The sequence below is a fragment of the Euprymna scolopes genome, chromosome 29 (genome assembly GCF_053919585.1).
Source record: "Euprymna scolopes isolate OS-2025 chromosome 29, ASM5391958v1, whole genome shotgun sequence".
In the NCBI taxonomy this organism is placed as follows: domain Eukaryota; kingdom Metazoa; phylum Mollusca; class Cephalopoda; order Sepiida; family Sepiolidae; genus Euprymna; species Euprymna scolopes.
Genome location: NC_136510.1, coordinates 58,653,107 through 58,674,311, shown reverse-complemented (window position 1 = coordinate 58,674,311; position 21,205 = coordinate 58,653,107). Strand labels below are relative to the sequence as shown.

Genomic DNA, 21,205 nt, shown 5'->3' with positions numbered 1-21,205 from the left:
ATGATGATGAAAATATTATTAAAGTCAAAACATCAATCATGATGAAAATATTATTAAAGTCAAAACATCAATCATGATGAAAATATTATTAAAGTCAAAACATCAATCATGATGAAAATATTATTAAAGTCAAAACATCAATGATGATGAAAATATTATTAAATTCAAAACATCAATCATGATGAAAATATTATTAAAGTCAAAGCATCAATGATAATGAAAATATTATTAAAGTCAAAACATCAATCATGATGAAAATATTATTAAATTCAAAACATCAATCATGATGAAAATATTATTAAAGTCAAAGCATCAATGATAATGAAAATATTATTAAAGTCAAAACATCAATCATGATGAAAATATTATTAAATTCAAAACATCAATCATGATGAAAATATTATTAAAGTCAAAGCATCAATCATGATGAAAGTATTATTAAAGTCAAAGCATCAATGATAATGAAAATATTATTAAAGTCAAAACATCAATCATGATGAAAATATTATTAAATTCAAAACATCAATCATAATGAAAATATTATTAAAGTCAAAACATCAATCATGATGAAAATATTATTAAATTCAAAACATCAATGATGATGAAAATATTATTAAAGTCAAAGCATCAATGATAATGAAAATATTATTAAAGTCAAAACATCAATCATGATGAAAATATTATTAAATTCAAAACATCAATCATGATGAAAATATTATTAAAGTCAAAGCATCAATGATGATGAAAGTATTATTAAAGTCAAAACATCAATCATGATGAAAATATTATTAAATTCAAAACATCAATCATGATGAAAATATTATTAAAGTCAAAACATCAATCATGAGGAAAATATTATTAAAGTCAAAGCATCAATGATAATGAAAATATTATTAAATTCAAAACATCAATCATGATGAAAATATTATTAAAGTCAAAACATCAATGATGATGAAAATATTATTAAAGTCAAAACATCAATTATGATGAAAATATTATTAAATTCAAAACATCAATCATGATGAAAATATTTTTAAAGTCAAAGCATCAATGATAATGAAAATATTATTAAAGTCAAAACATCAATTATGATGAAAATATTATTAAAGTCAAAACATCAATCATGATGAAAATATTATTAAAGTCAAAGCATCAATGATAATGAAAATATTATTAAAGTCAAAACATCAATGATGATGAAAATATTATTAAAGTCAAAACATCAATTATGATAAAAATATTTTTAAAGTCAAAGCATCAATTGAAAACATTATTAAAGTCAAAACGTCAATAATGTTGAAAATATTATTAAAGTCAAAACATCAATCATGAAGAAAATATTAAAGTCAATGCATCAATCATGATGAAAATATTATTAATGTCAAAACATCAATTATGATTAAAATATTATTAAAGTCAAAGCATCAATTGAAAACATTATTAAAGTCAAAACATCAATTATGATGAAAACATTATTGAAGTCAAAACATCAATTATGATGAAAATATTATTAAAGTCAAAACATCAATGATGATGAAAATATTATTAAAGTCAAAGCATCAATTGAAAACATTATTAAAGTCAAAAAATCAATAATGATGAAAATATTATTAAAGTCAAAACATCAATGATGATGAAAATATTATTAAAATCAAAACATCAATGATTATGAAAATATTATTAAAGTCAAAACATCAACCATGAAGAAAATATTATTAAAGTCAATGCATCAATCATTATGAAAATATTATTAAAGTCAAAACATCAATGATGATGCAAATATTATTAAAGTCAAAACATCAATGATGTTGAAAATATTATAAAAGTCAAAGCATCAATTGAAAACATTATTAAAGTCAAAACATCAATTATGATGAAAATATTATTAAAGTCAAAACATTAATTATGATGAAAATATTATTAAAGTCAAAACATCAATCATGATGAAAATATTATTAAAGTCAAAACATCAATTATGATGAAAATATTATTAAAGTCAAAGCATCAATTGAAAACATTATTAAAGTCAAAACATCAATTATGATGAAAATATTATTAAAGTCAAAACATCAATCGTAATGAAAATATTATTAAAGTCAAAACATCAATTATGATGAAAATATTATTAAAGTCAAAACATCAATTATGATGAAATATTATTAAAGTCAAAACATCAATGATTATGAAAATATTTTTAAAGTCAATGCATAAATTGTGATGAAAATATTATTTAAGTCAAAACATCAATGATGATGAAAATATTATTAAAGTCAAAACATCAATTATGATGAAATATTATTAAAGTCAAAACATAAATGATGCTGAAAATATTATTAAAGTCAAAACATCAACCATGAAGAAAATATTATTAAAGTCAATGCATCAATCATTATGAAAATATTATTAAAGTCAAAACACCAATGATGATGCAAATATTTTTAAAGTCAAAACATCAATGATGTTGAAAATATTATAAAAGTCAAAGCATCAATTGAAAACATTATTAAAGTCAAAACATCAATTATGATGAAAATATTATTAAAGTCAAAACATTAATTATGATGAAAATATTATTAAAGTCAAAACATCAATCATGATGAAAATATTATTAAAGTCAAAACATCAATTATGATGAAAATATTATTAAAGTCACAACATTAATCATGATGAAAATATTATTAAAGTCAAAGCATCAATTGAAAACATTATTAAAGTCAAAACATCAATTATGATGAAAATATTATTAAAGTCAAAACATCAATTGTGATGAAAATATTATTAAAGTCAAAACATCAATTATGATGAAAATATTATTAAAGTCAAAACATCAATGATGATGAAAATATTTTTAAAGTCAAAACATCAATGATGATGAAAATATTTTTAAAGTCAAAACATCAATGATGATGAAAATATTTTTAAAGTCAAAACATCAATCATGATGAAAATATTTTTAAAGTCAAAACATCAATGATGATGAAAACATTATTAAAGTCAAAACATCAATTATGATGAAAATATTATTAAAGTCAAAACATCAATGATTATGAAAATATTATTAAAGTCAAAACATCAATGATGATGAAAATATTATTAAAGTCAAAACATCAATTATGATGAAAATATTATTAAAGTCAAAACATCAATTATGATGAAAATATTATTAAAGTCAAAACATCAATGATGATGCAAATATTATTAAAGTCAAAACATCAATGATGTTGAAAATATTATTAAAGTCAAAACATCAATTATGATGAAAATATTATTAAAGTCAAAACATCAATCATGATGAAAATATTTTTAAAGTCAAAACATCAATGATAATGAAAATATTATTAAAGTCAAAACCTCAATGATAATGAAAATATTATTAAAGTCAAAACATCAATGATAATGAAAATATTATTAAAGTCAAAACCTCAATGATAATGAAAATATTATTAAAGTCAAAACATCAATCATGATGAAAATATTATTAAAGTCAAAACATCAATGATAATAAAAATAGTATTAAAGCTAAAACATCAATGATGAAAACATTAATTATGATGAAAATATTATTAAAGTCAAAGCTTTAATGATTATGAAAATGGTATTATGCAAATATTTAGTTCATAGGACTGGCAGACTTTTGATTATTCGTATTATTCATTAAGAATCAAAGAATTCTCTTTTGCATGTGTCTGTAATGTTCCCTGGAGTTTGAGTGACAACAAGTCTCCCCAGATTTTCAGTAATCACCACCTCTTTTGATAATCTTTTTAAATTAGTTTGCATTATCGCAATAGCTCCTTGCCACTGATTTCTCATTGGTAGCGACCATTCGTCTTTACTGGCCCCAGTCCACTTTGAACTCATCCAATGTAGGTCTGATTAGTGAGTTCTGTCCTTGGTCTTTCCATTCTCCTTGATTCTCATCGATTATTTGATGTAATGCCAGTTCATGTTGACACAGCAATTTTTTTTTTGGTGGAGGTAACTTACAATTATTATCATTATTACTAGCCTTGCTTGGGATCGTATAAGAAATTTTTTTTACATACCTGTTGTTCTTAGGATAGAGGAATTTTTGATGTCTCTGTATGATTTGCCATCTTGAGCGAAAGAATATTTTACCTATTCTAGAACGAGTATTATATGTCTGAAATAATTGTACCTTCTCTAGGACAGGAAATTTACAGCACTTATATGGGAAAAAATTTCCTTACCTAAGGCGGGTAATGTATAACACATATTTAAAATATTTTACATAGTTTTCCGTTGTGCTAACTTTTCTGTGTGTCACAGGTAAGAGTTTTTGTTTTTACATCAGAGTGCTATAGTAAAGAAGCACCTTATTTCTCATTTAAAAGTCATACTACCCGAATATATTACATGATTTTTGGTTGCACGTCACAGGTAGGATTTTCTTTGTTTTTTCATATGAGTACTATACTGCACAAGTATCTTATATCTTGGGCAGGATAGTGTACAAGTACGCCATTTCTAAGATGTAGATGAAATGACTCGATAATTTTACATAATTTTCTGTTGTGCTAACATTTTCATGTGTCACAGGTGAGAGTTTGTTTTTACGTCAGAGTGCTACAGTAAAGAATCACCTTATTTCTTATATAAATGTAATACTACGCGAATATAATTTCCGGTTTTGATTACTTTTACGTACGTCGCAAGTAAAATTTCGTTTGTTTTTCATATGGGTACTATACTGCACAAGTACCTTATTTCTTGTGTAAGATATTGTACAAGTACCTTTTTTAAATTTAAAGATGAAAGAACTCAATACTTTTATGAAAGTTTTGTTGCGCTAAATTTTCTGTGCGTTAGGAGTAAGAATTTGTTTTTTATCTGGGTGCTATAGTGGAGAAGCACATTATTTTATGTAAGTCATACTACTCAAATATTTAATGGGATGTACAGTTTTAATAACTTATGTATGTCACAGATAAGATATTCTTTGTTTTTTTATGTGAGTACTATACCGTACAAGTACTTATTTCTTGGGTAGGATACTGTACAAGTATCTTATTTCTAATATAAAGATGAAACTACTCAATGATTTTACATCAGTTTTTCATATGAGTACTGTACAGTACAAATACCTTACTACTTGAATAGATTTCCTTGTACACATAAATACATTAACAAAGTAAGTGACAATTGCATGTGATTTTTGGAATATGACATCTATAGACGTGTACAAACATATACATCTATCTATATATATAAAAGCGAAAATGTGTGTATGTATGTATGTATGTTTGTATGTATGTTTATGTGTCCGCTATAAAACTTTCGACAGACACGACGAAAAGTCACAAACTCGGTATCATATTGAAGCTTCATCCTTCGCTCAAAAAATATCGAAAAATTGGCCAAAAACGTTCATTTTTTCACCCGAAATCGACAATTTTCGACAGTGGGGGTCAACAAAAACGGTTCTACGCATGCGTCAGATGACGTCATGACCTAATTTACTTTAAATAGTTGAAAAACTGACTAAATTTCATGTACGTTATGTTAGCTCAGTTGTTTAGCGCGTTGGTTCGTTATCTAAACGTTTTGGGTTGAAATCGCGGTGTGAGATGTCTTTTTTTTTTTTTCGATTTTTTAAATTTAAATATTGAACCAGTGTTATTTAAGCCATTTTTCACGTAACGTTCGTTTTTCTGTTTTTTTTTACTTCGATTATCCACCCCTGACTGCACACCGAAAAACACCCGGGTACCCACCGATTTTTTAATTTTAATATAGAAACAGGCTTATTTAAGCCATTTTTCACGTGTTCGTTTTTCTGTTTTCTTTTTTGCTTTTTCGATTTTTACATTTAACATCGTTCGTTTGCCTTACATTAGTTGTTTGTGTCCCCCCCCCCGCTTAAGTTTTAACGTTGTTTTCTTTTTTAACTTCGCTTATAACAAACGAACCTGGTCATTGACCTCATTTGCTGAATAGCTATTGCTTACGTCGTCGTAACGCTCTACGACTTCCGTGCGCACCTGCCAATTTGGTTCTTACTTAAATAAATTCAAACATCTTTCAGTAAATTATTCTGGCTGGCTTCAGGTTCGATCCTATCCCCCCCCGGTTTCTTTTTTATTTAACAGCATACACACCTCCAAACACCCGGGAAACGCCGGGTACTCCCACTAGTTACATATAATTCATAATGATCAGTGAATTAGTTTGGGAGTAGATCCAAGACACAAAAATACATAACGATATACACATAATGAAAATTCATAATGATCGGCTAATTAGTTTAGCAGTGAATCCAATGCAGAGAAATATATAATCATACACACATAATTAAAATTATTACAGATCGGTTATATAGTTTAGGAGTGAATCCAATACATACAAATATATAGACATATACACATAAATTAAATTCATAATGATCAGTTAATTATTTTAGGAGTTAATCCAATACATGCAAATATACAGACATATACACATAAATAAAATTAATAATGATCGGTTAATCAGTTTAGGAATGAATTTGATACATGCAAATATCCTGACATATACACATAAATAAAATTTGTAATGATCGGTTAATTAGTTTAGGAGTGAATCCAATACATGCAAATATACAGACATATACACATAAATAAAATTCATAATGATCGGTTAATTAGTTTAGGAGTGAATCCAATACATGCAAATATACAGACATATACACATAAATAAAATTCGTAATGATCGGTTAATTAGTTTAGGAGTGAATCCAATACGTACAAATATACAGACATATACACATAAATAAAATTAATAATGATCGGTTAATTGTTTTAGGAGTGAATCCAATACATGCAAATATACAGACATATACACATAATTAAGATTAATAATGATCGGTTAATCAGTTTAGGAATGAATTCGATACATAGAAATATATAACCATATACACATAATTAAAATTCATAATGATCGGTTAATTATTTTAGGAATGAATTCAATACATAGAAATATATAATCATATACACATAAATAAACTTCATAATGATCGGCTAAATGAATTCAATACTAAATTCCATTACTGGATCTATTTACGTGATTATTGGAATGTAACAAATAAACCGATATATAATATATCCTATATATTGTAAATATGACATTTTCGTTATATACAGCAAAAACATTTTTCTGTATGTTTTTATATAAAAGTGTTCTTGTATAATTATTACGTAACATTTAAAAGTCAAGAATATCAGAATGTATCAAAAAAGAAAAAAGAAATGGTAGAGCTCGAACCCGGAACACTGTTGTTAGTAATCGGTGACGTTACGCACTGCTCAAAACAGACAATTGCTTTCATATGCTTGCAAATCTATATATATATAAAAGTGAACGTGTCTCTGTGTGTGTGTGTGTGCCTGTGTACATTTCCCTACGCAATAACTCTGTCAATTTTTAGTCTACAGACTTGAAATTTGATATACAGGGTACTGAGATTTGGGAAAATCGATGTGATCAGTTTTTGGCCAGAAATTTTGCGATTAAGTAGTCAAAGTTCAACGATTTGCCCTTTGAGAACTCTACCAAACTCCTCCGACAATTTTGGGTCTATGCACTTGAAATTTTAGATATAGGTTCCTTGGACATGGATCTAACTTAATAACTTGATTTGAGCCCAAAACAATAAATTTTAAGGGATAGGGGTCAATGTTTTTAAAAAATTGACCTCTGCGGTCTCTTCCAAATTACTCAGACAATTTCTGGTCTGAATATTTGAAATTTTACATAAAGGGTATTCAGAGATAGGGCAAGCTTTTTCATCAGTTTAGGTCGAAAATTTTAGTTACCAATATATAAATGTATGTATGTATGTCTGTTTGCATGTCTTCCTTAGACTTTCAATAGAGGCGATGGATTTTACCAAGATCAGTATCGTTTTAAAGTTCGATCTTTCATACGACAAATATCGAAAAATTGGCTAAAAACATTAATATCTTCCCCTTCAACTAGGCACTTTTCTACAGTGGGGGGGGGTCACTTTTTTCGCCGATATTTTTTGAAGTTATCCTCTCCTTTAGATTGTCTAGCCTTAATTTTAAAAAAATGTTGCTTCCCGTTTGACGGTGCTCGTAACAGCATAAACGTTAGGTTTTACCCCGTTCTTTTCCTCCTTTGCGGTACGGGTTCGAGCCTGCCTTCCTACTACCACTTTTTTTTTTTTTTTGCTCAACATACACATCCAAACACCCAGGCAACGCCGGGCTGAAATGCTAGTTTACTAAATAAATAAATCTTAGTTGCAGATCGTGTGCATGCACAGAATGACACTATGGGCACTATACTTGTCAAGTTGTCATTTCTTTCAAGTTTGAACCCCTTTTTTGAATCTCTTAACAATTGTTTTAATCAATGAAACACCTCTAATAAAATTCTGCACCCTATATGCAATCTTTTGAGCACTCTGTCAAGCGACCATCTGTCTAGGAGGAGATACAATTTAAAAAACGGAGACACACACACACACACACACACACACACACACACACACACATACACAGTGAGATAAATAACATGTGCTCGGCTTGCAAAAGAGATTACTTTTGATTGGTTATATCCCAACCCAAAGAACCAATAGAAATTGGGTATTTGCTCCAATCAGTATTAAGCATTCAAGTTGGCAAATATTAAATGATCTTATACATTGTAATTTTACCGTTGTTGTTGATGTTTTTGTTGTTGCTGCTGCTACATCCCATTCTTCCTTCAGTTTTGCTTCAATGGAAAACTATTTAATTTTACTAAACTATTAAAATATGGCTGCTTTTCTTTATAAAATAATATTTTAGAAGAAACTGGCGTTTTTGTATTTCTTTCATTCAGCAACTGTAACTCCTTTGTCTATTCGTCTGATGGGTGGCACTGGCAGAAATAATGGACGTGTAGAAATCTTATACCAAGCAAAATGGGGTACAATATGTGATGACCAGTGGGATGACAAAGATGCACATGTTATATGCACAATGCTGGGATACAGGTAATCTCAATTTCAAAAATTACTTTTCAATTGAAAGATTAAAATCAACGATTATAATCCGTTTATAACTGATGCTTTGAAAGGGTTGTTCTTCATTCTAGTAAAAAGTAAATTCCCCAAACAAAATGGATGATGATTTAATAAAATTGTGCTTATTTTTAAAGTCAGTATACTTAATATGCGATTATGTTAAAATGGCTACTCTTTTCTCTTTGTTATTCTTGTAATGTTGTCATTTGAATGATTGAAATTTGTCAATTTTTGAACATTTTCTAAAATTATCAGATTATTGAAATGTTTTCTTCCTTCATTAGTACTTTTATAAAACATTTCTTATTTCTCAGTTTTTCACATTCATTCTATTTTGTTTTATAATCAAAGATCTCAACTTTGTTTTCTATCATTCTTATCCATAATATGTTACTGTAATATTACCTTTGTACGAATAGTGTTAGTAGTAGTAATATCATTTTGCACTCATTTACTAATTCAATTCTTTTACTGTATAGGACAATCAATCAATCTAATCAATCAGTCAATAAGGGTTTTATCACAATGAGAGACCGCTGCCTGAACTTTAGCCCTCTATCTCTGTCCTGAGCTATCTGCTGCCATGTGAGACCCATGTGTTGTATCCGATCGCCTCTTCACCTCATTCTTGGTCTTCCCTTTGGCCTCTTATGTTTACGAGGTGTCCACTTCGTTGTCCTGATGGACCATCTTTTGTCATATTGTCTGGCTACATGCCCTGCCCATCTGTGTTTGGATGTCTTCATAGCAGTATTGATGTCCATAACTCTTGTTTGTTGGCGAATCCAGATGCTTGTCTTTCTGTCTTGTAGAGTGATACCCAACATTATCCTCTCTATCTTCCTTTGTACCACTACCAAGATTTCAATTTGGCAAGACATCAGGACCCATGTTTCACTACCATAGATCATCACAAGTGGTATATATTCAATGAAGATCCTCCTTTTGTTTGCCATACTTGCTTTTCGGCTTCTCATGATATTATCTACTTTCCCAAAAGCTGGCCATCCTAATGCTATCTTTCTCTTTATCTCAGGGAGATCTCTATCTTTCGTAATTTTCTTTCTCAACTTCCTGAATGGCCTTTCCATAAAAAATTATTGGCGACTTGGCAGCATGCTAGTTCAACATTACCTTGGTCTTCTCAAAGTGCATGTTGAGGCCAACCAATTTGCTCTTAGAGTGAAAATGTCGTTGAAAATGTTGTTGAAAATGTTGTTGAAAATGTCATTTAATTTCTGAAAAGAGTATGCTATCAGTTATTCATCATCAGCAAAGATGAGATATGACAGGTTTTCGCTATCGATGTTGACTCCTCTACTTAATTTGACTGATTATCATATCCTAGAGACAGGCTGTGAAAAGTTTTGGCAAAATGTTGTCACGTTGTCTTGCTCCCCTCTCTAGCTTGATCTTGTTGCTGTCAGAATGATGCTGTAAAGTAGAGGTAGCCCCACTGCATATGTATTTCAACAAGATGTAGAGTCATCTCCTTGGTTCTCAAGGGCAATAAACAGCAAATTAAACTCTATAAAGTAAAAAGCCTTTTCATAATCCACAAAGGGGATCCACAGTAGGATCTTGTATTCATTGGCGTTCTCTTGCAGTTGACTAACAGCCTGAATATGGTCGAAGGTGGAGTAACCTGCTCTGAAACCTGTTTGTTCTTATGCTTAATGACTGTCTAGTATCCTTAGCATACGTCTTAGCAAGACCTGAGAAAATACCTTGTATGTCACTTGGTTGATTGGCCGATAGTTCTTAATATCTGCTGTGTTTCCTTTCTTATGAAAGATGACCACTGATGCATTCCTTCATTTATCTGGAACCTTTCCACTAGAGAGGCACTTATTAAACAGTCTTGTAAACATCTCAACAATGGGTTCCCCATTACTCTGTAGTACTTCTGCAATAATACCATCCTCCCTTGCAGCCTTGCCTGACTTCAGTTGCTTAATAGCTGTTCTCATTTCGATGGGATGTTCCTCAGATGTGTTCAGTGCATAAAGAGCTGGAGTGTGTCCTGGTTGTCTGGTGGCGTAGAGGTTAGCATAGAACTCCCCGTGCCTTGAAACAATTCTGTCTAGGTCATGGATGAGAGTGTCATCTTCTTCCTTGAGATAGGTGATATTGTTTCTGCAGAGAGGCTACCTTCTTTTGATTAGTTTAAAGTAAACAAAGGCATTAAGCACAGGACAAACACCATCATATTTTCTTGTGTTCAACTCTTGCTAAGTCTTTTAGCCTTACTTAAATATTATCACATTTTAACTATTTCAGTGGTGGTACAGCACATAGAAATGGAAAATATGGATCTGGTACAGGAAACATATGGCTTGATGAAGTCAACTGTTTAGGAAATGAAACTTCAATTGTCCAGTGTCAAAAAAATAACTGGGGTCAACATAATTGTGGACATTCTGAAGATGCTGGTGTTGACTGCAGTAAGTATTTTAGACTAGCTAAGTGTTCGGCGTTGCCTGGTCAGAAAATATTATATTTTAATATATGTAAATTTCATATTTATTATTATAGAATCAATTTTCACTTGATTGTTATGTAACAGAGTGCAGACGCATGTATGGCAGCTATATGGTAAAACCGAGATGTGTGCAAAATGACGTCATGGTAAAAAAAAGAAAAGAAGAGAGCTCATGTTTGAGATGTAGGTGACATCACAGCCGTAAGGAGAAGTCAAGCATGGTGGGAAGATGAAGAAAATAAATGCCATTGTTACAACAAAAAAAGCAATTGAGTTATTTCTTGTCTTCTGTCCCTTGTAACGTAATTTGCTAATAACACGCATTTTTTGTTAAGATTTTCAAATTCAAATGAACCTCACGAATTGAGTTATCTCGTGTTATTTTTTCTAAAGAAATGAGGAAAATGCCAATAATTGTAAACTATGCGGTTTAATTCCTATTTTAATCACATGAATTAGATTGACATGGATTTCATCATTAGTCTAAAAACTAATTCTTACTTACACTACGCTAAACAAATACCAAATGTGAAATGCTGAACAATTTTGATCGTTTTATTTTATCTCTTAACCACTATTTTGACCGAGTAAACACTCATAAAAAAAACGACCCACAAAAAATGAATATTTGAGCTGTCTTGCACTGTTTTGCAACTTACCGTTTCGGAGGAGATATAGTTTGAAAAAAAATGGAGACGGATAGAGAGACAGACATAAATGAGATTAAAAGATTTGGAAATATTTTCTATGAATGATTTTTTTTGTAATTCTCTCTAACAATAAACTGGGAATTTATATGTTTTTACATGTAAATCCCTACCAAGATTTCATTTTTTTCTTAATAAGCAACAATATTAATCTATCTACGTGCACATTTCCATTGAATTCTTAGTATTTGAATAATGAAAGATATCATTTCTAATATGATAATATTTAAATTACATCTGATAACTTGATTCATGGGCATAGTGAAATCTTTTTTTTAGATAAATTTACATATTTTGTTTTTATTTTTCGTAGAGAAAACTTTATAATAAAATGTTGAATACAAGTTCGAATATATTACTGAAAAAATAAAATATTCAAAAAAAAAAAGTGTGTATGGATCGGCATAATGATGAAAAAATGAATTATTTGTTAAAAGTAAACTTTTTTTAAATCTTTAATTTTACTTTCAGCTATCGCCACTCAACAACCAGTCACTCATATACAAGGTAAGAAAACTAACAGTATTCAGGTCTATATTCTTGATTTCATATGAAAACTAAATTGGTTTTCACCTTTAAACTGAACAATTCAAATATAATTTTAATCGATTAAATCATTACATCAACTGAGCAGATTATCTGTAAATTAAGTATAACATTGTAAAACATTGTATGTTGTTATAAGTTAATAGTAACGGAGGTGCTGTGTTAATACATTATTAATAGCTGTATACAAAACAGTCAGCTTCAGTACATACAAAAAGCTCAGAAATGTTCATTCATATTCCTGTGCAATGAGTGTGTAGAGAGACGTAGTACCTCAGATAATGTGACATCACAAATAAAAAAAAAATCATTTACTAATTAATTACTGTTAGCAATTATATTTCATAGTTACTTCTGGTTCTGTTCAATGTTGATGGTTTTGAAGTTCTCTAGTTTGAAACGTTGCTTGCATTGGAGTGTTTTATTTTGTAGTGGGATGGAAACAAACCATTTTATGAATGCTTACTTTTGTTTCTGTTATTTAAACTTTGTTTCATCTCTTGGCATATCAAACTGGGAATCGAAGAATGTGTTTATTTAGTACCGTTGGTGGTTTTGATTGTCTCGTTTGATTTAGTACATGCATAAATTGTTTCCAGTGTTGGTAGATAGTATGCTGTCTTGTCATGATATTCTTTTCCTCCTTAATTCTGTCGGCATTCAAACACTATGAATTTGATCAGGGTTTTTTTTTTTTTTTTTTTTTTTTACATAGGCATCACCACATTATCAGGGTTAGTAAACCTTAGAGTTGGCATCTTCACAATTATGTATACTTTCATAATATACGTTCAATTATGTATGCTTTCATAATATACGTTCAATATTAGAGTTGGACTTGGAAAATTGTGTTTTTTTTTTTTTGTTTTTTTTTTTTTACAAAGGCATCACCACATTATCAAGGCCCAGAGGCCACTCAAGGATAAGGGTTAAAGAGTGTACAGTAGAAGTTGGTCAATATAGTAATCATTAGTAATGAAAATTTGGTAAATTTAATAACTTATATGGAACGGCTCATCAAGAACTTATTTACCTTAGACTTGAACACAACCATATTGTAGTCAGCCGGAAAGCAGGAAAACGGAAGACAATTCCACAGGCGTGCAGTTCTAAGAAAGAAGCTTTGTTCATGGAATCTATGTTTAGGTTTAGGCACAGATAAAGAGTGGGGAAATTATTGATAGTGTTTACAGCTAGACGAGTGTTTCTTGTGAAAGTTTGGCGAGGGGGGACCATAGATTGAAGCTCAGTTGAACACTTTCCATGAAAATAACGATACATCAGAGACAAACTCGCAACATCTCTTCTGTGAGATAGAGGTTGTAAGGAGGAGAAAAGGACATCTCCTACGAGGCTACGAAGTCTATTTTGAACTCTATCAAGGCAGGACAAGTCCTTTCTAGCAGCTCCTGCCCAGATGTGGCAACAGTATTCCATCCTTGGACGTACCTGGCTCTTATATAGATAGAGAATAGCATCAGCAGTGAGATATCTACTGGATCGATAGAAAGATCCCACCATTTTTCCAGCGGCCTTGGCAACAGATTTGATATACGTGTTCCATTTAAGATCAGGAGTAATGGTCAAGCCCAGAAGCTTGTCAAAACTTGAGGCCTCCTGAAGACGTTGATGAGATATCAAGATATGTTCTTACTTGCTTTGTCTCAAGTCTTAATCCTTTTGATTGCATCTATCCACAACACCATTTGATTTGCAAAACGTTGTCAATGGCACCACATGGTAAAATTGCCATTGTTAGCAAATTTTTTAACTATTTTGCCAGAGTATCCATTTCCATCACTGACCACCCTGGTAAGAATATCATATTTTAAAAACATCTTTCAGGGAGTATTATATTACTTATTCGCTACAATTTTGTACATATATATATATATATATATATATATATATATATATATATATATATATATATATATATATATATATAACTCTTGGTTCGTTCGCAATTAATAGTCTAAAAAACCACTGGATAGATCGATTCCACGTTTTGGTATAATATGTTTACTATATCTATGTGTGTTTTTATATGTTTCTTTTTAATTATAATATTATACTTAATTTTTCTATGATAAATAGGTGGTTTTCTTTGTACCGATAGGCTATTTTTTATTTAGGGACAATTATTTATTACCGCTTCCTGTCACGTGACCAGTGTTTCCAATTTAGCGGTTTTCCTGCTAGATCTGGAGATTTCGTTTACAATCTAGCTGGGAATTCTAGAAAATCTGGAAATATTTCGCACCCACACACCCGCAATTTTAGATTAAAAAATAAAGAAAAGCGCTTGAAAATATTTTAAAACATGAAATAAACGCATTCATGTAAGTAAAAAAAAAGTAGCATTTATTGCCTTTGGTAACAATTATTTATTGATTATTTTTTTCACATTTTTTCGGCTAACCATTCTTAAATCTCGCTATAAAATTGATTTTTCCAAGTACATTTTAGGTGGGGGGGCATTCCAACCTCCGAAGTTTAGTTTAAAATACGATCTAAGCAACCCCGCTTAATTTAAAAGTATTTAGTCGAAAATTGTAAAAAGTAAGAAACAACAGCAAAAAAAAATAAAAAACTCATACCAATACAGTAGAATTTAATTATCTACCAACCTAAATACTTTTAACATGCTAAAACAAGGATTTTATTTTTTCTAATTTCAAAATATGTTGCATCATTATTGTGATGTTTAGTTTGCAGTATATTTCAATTTAACTTTTATTATAAAAAGTTTGAGTTTATGATTTGTTTCTTGAAAAAAAAAAAAAATACCCTCTCTGAAAAAAACAAGTAAAACTAGCTGATAAAATATGTAAGCCTTCTGGGGAGCTTTCTTTCTCCTGATCCCGCGGGTTTTTTTTTAAATCTCAGTTGCCAACACTGCATGTAAAGGATATTTTGGTCTCACCACTACACAGAATGTGTTTACAATATCGGTAAATTTTCAATGGGTTTAATCGCATGATTATTGATAATGTAATCATGTGATTGAAATTTAATTTAAATTAACCACACGTGGTCGGTTTCCTATCAAATATTCATCGAAAAATGGTAGGTACAGACAAAATGAATGCCGACGCTCAAAGTGTATAAATATTTTGACCCCTCCCTTTACTTAAAAATTCACCAAAAATCAGAAAATTAACCAATTTTAATGAAAATTTCAGTATTTATCAAATAATGATCGCAGAATATAATGAACTAATTATTTTTACTTAACTCTTAGTGAAAATGTTTTATTTTGTTTAAACAAAAAATACCTTTACTAAAGTTATGGTTTTCAGTAGTAAATAAAAAACGCAAGAATTTATTTTTGCTTTTTTTATATAAATAAAGCATCGTCATTTGTAACAATAAAAAATAATTTTTACAGGAACATTACGAAAAAAGCCCCTAAAGTCCGTATTAATTAATTCGATATAACTCGAAGAAAAATGAATTTCTCATATACTATTCAGGAAATTAAAGATTCAATTAGGTTCCTATTTCAGTCACCTAAATTATTTAGAATGAAATGAGTTTAGGAATTTATAGCCAAACCTAAATATATATTGTTTTTGCTTAAAAAATAGCATTAATACAGTAAGCTATGTAAAATTTGCATAGAATGCTCTGCTTTCCGGTTGTTGTAAAAATGGAACAGAAATTTGAATTTCGTTCCCTTTTAAATTCGGTACATTTTTACATTACGTCCAACTCATCGTTCACATTCGACACGTCAACTGTTATAGCTTTTCGGGTATGCTGGCAAGGTTAGGGGTGTCTATTCCGAAAGCCGTTCTAACATGGGTAGATTGGTAGGTGTGTCAGAAATTTCGTGACAAATAGTGAATAATTCCACCCCGTCTTTCCAAGCATATAACTCCTCGAAAACTATAACTCAAGCCCTATTTTTTTTTTCAACTAAAGGAGCAAGGACCAGGGTTTCATTAAAAAAAAACAAAAAAAAAATGTGTTTTTTTTTTTTAAAAAAGGTTTTAAACTTCGGACTTTTACGGTAAATTTCTAAAAACACTACTTTTTTTGTTTTAAATTTGAATATATTATTTATTGGCCTTTTCTCTTCAATTTATGATATATAACACTTCGGTGAGTAAATTAATTATTTACTTTTTAATAGACATTTCAAAATGGGAGGCGTGAATTATTCGACCCCCTGTCTTTCCAAGCTTATAACTACTCGAAAAATGTAATTCAAGCCCTAATTTTTTTTCTATTAAAGGAGCAAGGGCCAAGGTTTCATTAAAAAAAAATAAATAAATAAAATACAGAAGAAAAAACAAACAACGTGGTTTTTAAAAAAACTTCGAACTTTACAGGTAAAATTCTAAAAAACAATACTTTTTTGTTTTAAATTTGAATAGAGAGTGTAGCACAGCCAGACATACAAACAATTTTATCAAAACGGTCAACGTAGGTATGTCTGAGTTCTTTGATTGTATTTCTCTGTCTCTGCAGAATTTATTTGAGCATTTTTTTTTTTTACTTTAAACTGTTCTTGCAATGGTAGTCTTAGAACTACTGATTTTTTTGTATATCTACTATGTAAAAGGTATTTTATGTCAGCCTGAATGATTTTATTTGCATGCTGATGTTACCATAGCATCCTATTGGAATGCCATTGTATCAGTTTCATTTCACTTGCTTATGCTTTCAATTTTAATTTAATTTTTTCTGGAAACACTCTACAGTGTATTTCGTTGGCCACCTGTATCTATTTTTAGTAACGGTCTATGGAATCCATTTCTCTTTGACAGTCATGATATTTGTGAAATCTTTATCTCGCTGAAAGAGGGAAGATATTGTTATGCTACTAAACTTTTGGACCCTTCCTCTAGATTTGAGATATTGTATACTGCGTCAGTCTAGATTGATTGCCTATTCTTATGATTTGTGACATTCATCATGGTTTTGTTTCATCTTGATAAACTCTAAAGCTTTATCATATGTGTTGTACGTTAATCTAAAATGCTGAACAGGCTTTAAGAGGATCTGCATCACTTAATATAGTTTTTTTTTTATCTTAAGAGTATGAATCAAATGCCTAAATATATTTTAGAGAATCCAATTTTTTCCCTGTTGTCTAATGCGATATTTCTTGTTTTTTTTTCTTTGTTTTTTGTTGATAGTATATGGATCTGTTGGCTATTACTTTCGTTTTCATCGAAGTAGTTTTTGGGATCGACATTGTGTTTTATTACTATTGCTGTTATTTCACTTTTCGGCTGCTGCGATTAGTAGTTTTGTTGTTAACAGTTATATACAGAAACAGTCGGTGATCATTGCACGTGTGCTAATACTGAATGTCGCTAACTGAAAGTCGTCAAACATGTTACTTGTATTTCTATACTAAAGAGGTTACATCAATTGTGCATAAGAACATAGTTGGTCAGATACTTTTACAAAAAATGATCCATTATTAAAAGCCAAAAATAATTAAATCATCTTCGAGATTATAATATATGATTTAAGTTGTTTAGTGTTAAAATAATTCTAATTTCTCTTACAAATTTGTTCTTTCACAGATTCTACTGTATCTTCTGTACCGAGCACCACCTCAGGTAAACTAATAGCTTGCAGTCTTTTTTTTTTAATGTAGCATGGAAATATTAAGTTAATAAATTGTTTGTATTTCTTTTAATACTAAATCTATAAATGTTGGTTTAGATATCTGTCGCTTGATACGAAACAAAATATTTGAACTTCTTTACACTAACTCCTCAATTCGTACTGAATCCTCTTAACTCAATCTACACCACTAACTATCTGTGTTTCTGCTCATCATCAGCTGTGAAATATTCGACAGCCTATCCTCTCTAATTCGGTCTTTTTATAATCTCTTTTTTTTTCCACATATGCAACTTAATGCCACATCAATATAACGAATCCACAACCTCACGTTTAATAGTTTTTAATGCACCCCTCCCCCGACTTTTTTGTATCTTCTTTTTTTCAGACAATATTTTGTTGAAATATTTTGCATTTAATGAGCATTTGAATAAAAGAAAACAAAACATCAAACGAAAAGGGAGTTGTAGCTACGTGTTTTATAAAATGGGGTCATTACGAGATTAGTTCATTTGTATTATTTAAATTAAAATTTTGGAGAAATATTATTTTAATTATCTTTAATTTTTATTTTGTTTAAGAATAAGAATTAAAAAAAAAATAGTTGCAACTTCCTTTTCCTAAACTTCGGAAATAAGAAACGAGATAAAATAATATAAAATGAAATAACAAACGAATGTTTAGTGTAATTCAAAATAATTATTTTATTTACAAATTAGAATTACTAAATACTATACAACATAGCATTCCACCATTGACCAAATTTATTCAGCACAACTCTCACTCTCCACATACATTTCGGAAGTTATGAGGGAAAAAGCCTTTTAGACCTACCAAACTGGAGACACAATTTTCGTCTGACTCTCATCCACATATTTTCAATCAGCCAGGTATTGTATACTGAAATCATTGGGATTAGGAAGTGTTGTTACTCTACAACAACATCGTACACGTAAACACTGGAGTTCATTTTGAAAATACCAGCATACTATTAAATCTTCTTCTATTATCTTCTTCTATTATATAAATCTCAACTGCCTGTTAGTGTGTATGTATGTTTGTATGTCTCGCTAAAACCTTTCTCGCCGGAACACCAACAAAATATCGTTGGAAAGAGCAGTCTCTCGCATGAATAAGAATTAGCTATTGTAGTGAAGCCAAGACTACTATTTCTCCATTACATGTTTCTTTCTCTCTATTCCCTTCTCCCTTCCTTCCTTCCTTCCTCCTTTCCTCAAAAATGCGACCAGAGGTTGTAACGAATCAGGACGGAGAACAGTTCTGGTGGGAAAGACAAAAAGAGAGATACAAAAAGTGTTGGAAGCAAAAAAGACGGAGACGCGAGTGGTTCCAGAGTCAGGGGACAAAAATGAAAATCACGCACTTTCTTTAACCCGATACCACTTGTACGGCTGAAATGAATATAAAACCGTTTCGTTTGGAAGTTCCTTTGTTTCTTTATTATTATTATTCCCAGGTCGGTTTCTACTCCCGTCTTATTAATTTCGACGACTCCCCAAAAGGGGGACCCGCCGAAATGGTGACCTACCCAACAAGAATTACATTATGGTAACCGCCATAATTTGGTGAACGCCCAACGTCCATATGAACGCGGACAAACGATGACGACGTAACAGCAAAGTCCGAAGACAAACACAAAAAAGAAATAAAACAAGTAAATATATATAAATCCGCCTAAAGAAGTGCCGATAAAATATATTTTTACTGTTTTATGACACGACTCACCCTATCAAAAAAAAAATTTTTTTTTAATTATGTGATTCCTATCGAATAATTTACGTGATTTAAATAGGACCTGGCCTGAGAAGTCCGAAGGCGGATACCTTGTAAAATATATATAAATACAAAAAAAAAAAAAAAAAAAAAAAAAAAAATTAATTGTAAGACGCAGTTCTACAAAATTCAAAAATTTTTGCCCGGATACACAAAAAAAAAAAAAAAAAAACGCACACACGCACAAAAAAAAACATAAAAAAAAACTTCCAAACACGCATACAAAAATAATTGTCACCATCTTAAACACGTGTGTATATATATATATATATATATATATATATATATATATATATATATATATATATATATATATATATATATATATATTTAAAAAAAAAAAAATATATATATATATATATCTTTAAAAAAAATATATATATATCTTTAAAAAAAAAATATATATATATATCTTTAAAAAAAAAATATATATATATATCTTTAAAAATATATATATATATATATATATATATATTTTGTGTACAGAAAGTTGTTAGTTGAGACAGGTCATTGGTACCGTCGGTTTCAAGCCCGATAATAAGGCCCGTTTAAGGTATCCTTATCGAGCTCTCTTCAGCCAATATTCGTCTATCTTATAACCGGAAGTGTGAAGTATATATACCTCGCGAATCCACGTTCAAATCTCGGGCCTTATTATCGGGCCTTATTATCGGGCTTGAAACCGACGGTACCAATGACCTGTCTCAACTAACAACTTTCTGTACACAAAATATAAGTACGCTCTTAAAATTTGGATTTTCCTTTTAATTGAGCACTCTGCTGGAATTCTTTTTCCAAAAAAACTAATCATATATATATATATATATATATATATATATATCTTTAAAAAAAAAATATATATATATATATATATATATATATAAATAAAAAATTTTTATCAATAACAGTTTGAAACAAATCTCTCGGTTAATTCAACCTCTGGTGAGTAAACGTTTTTCAGTCCTTTCTATTATACCTAGCTCCCCCCCACCATTTCTTTTGGCCGCGGCTTCCAAAAAAAATATTAACAAAAGATATAATAATAATAATAAAAATAATCAT

General features: G+C 29.9%; 1 protein-coding gene across 6 annotated transcripts in view; it reads left to right on the top strand.

Moving 5' to 3' along the window:
- The window catches only part of LOC145252658 (scavenger receptor cysteine-rich domain-containing protein DMBT1-like), a 488,297-nt gene that overhangs the window by 254,339 nt on the left and 212,753 nt on the right, over nucleotides 1-21,205 (top strand). For all 6 annotated transcript variants that reach the window (XM_080112426.1, XM_080112429.1, XM_080112430.1 and 3 more), the window contains 4 exons: nucleotides 8,845-8,998; nucleotides 11,309-11,472; nucleotides 12,689-12,724; nucleotides 18,307-18,342. In XM_080112426.1, the coding sequence (XP_079968552.1) occupies nucleotides 8,845-8,998; nucleotides 11,309-11,472; nucleotides 12,689-12,724; nucleotides 18,307-18,342 (390 nt within the window). The remainder of the gene's footprint in view (nucleotides 1-8,844; nucleotides 8,999-11,308; nucleotides 11,473-12,688; nucleotides 12,725-18,306; nucleotides 18,343-21,205) is intronic.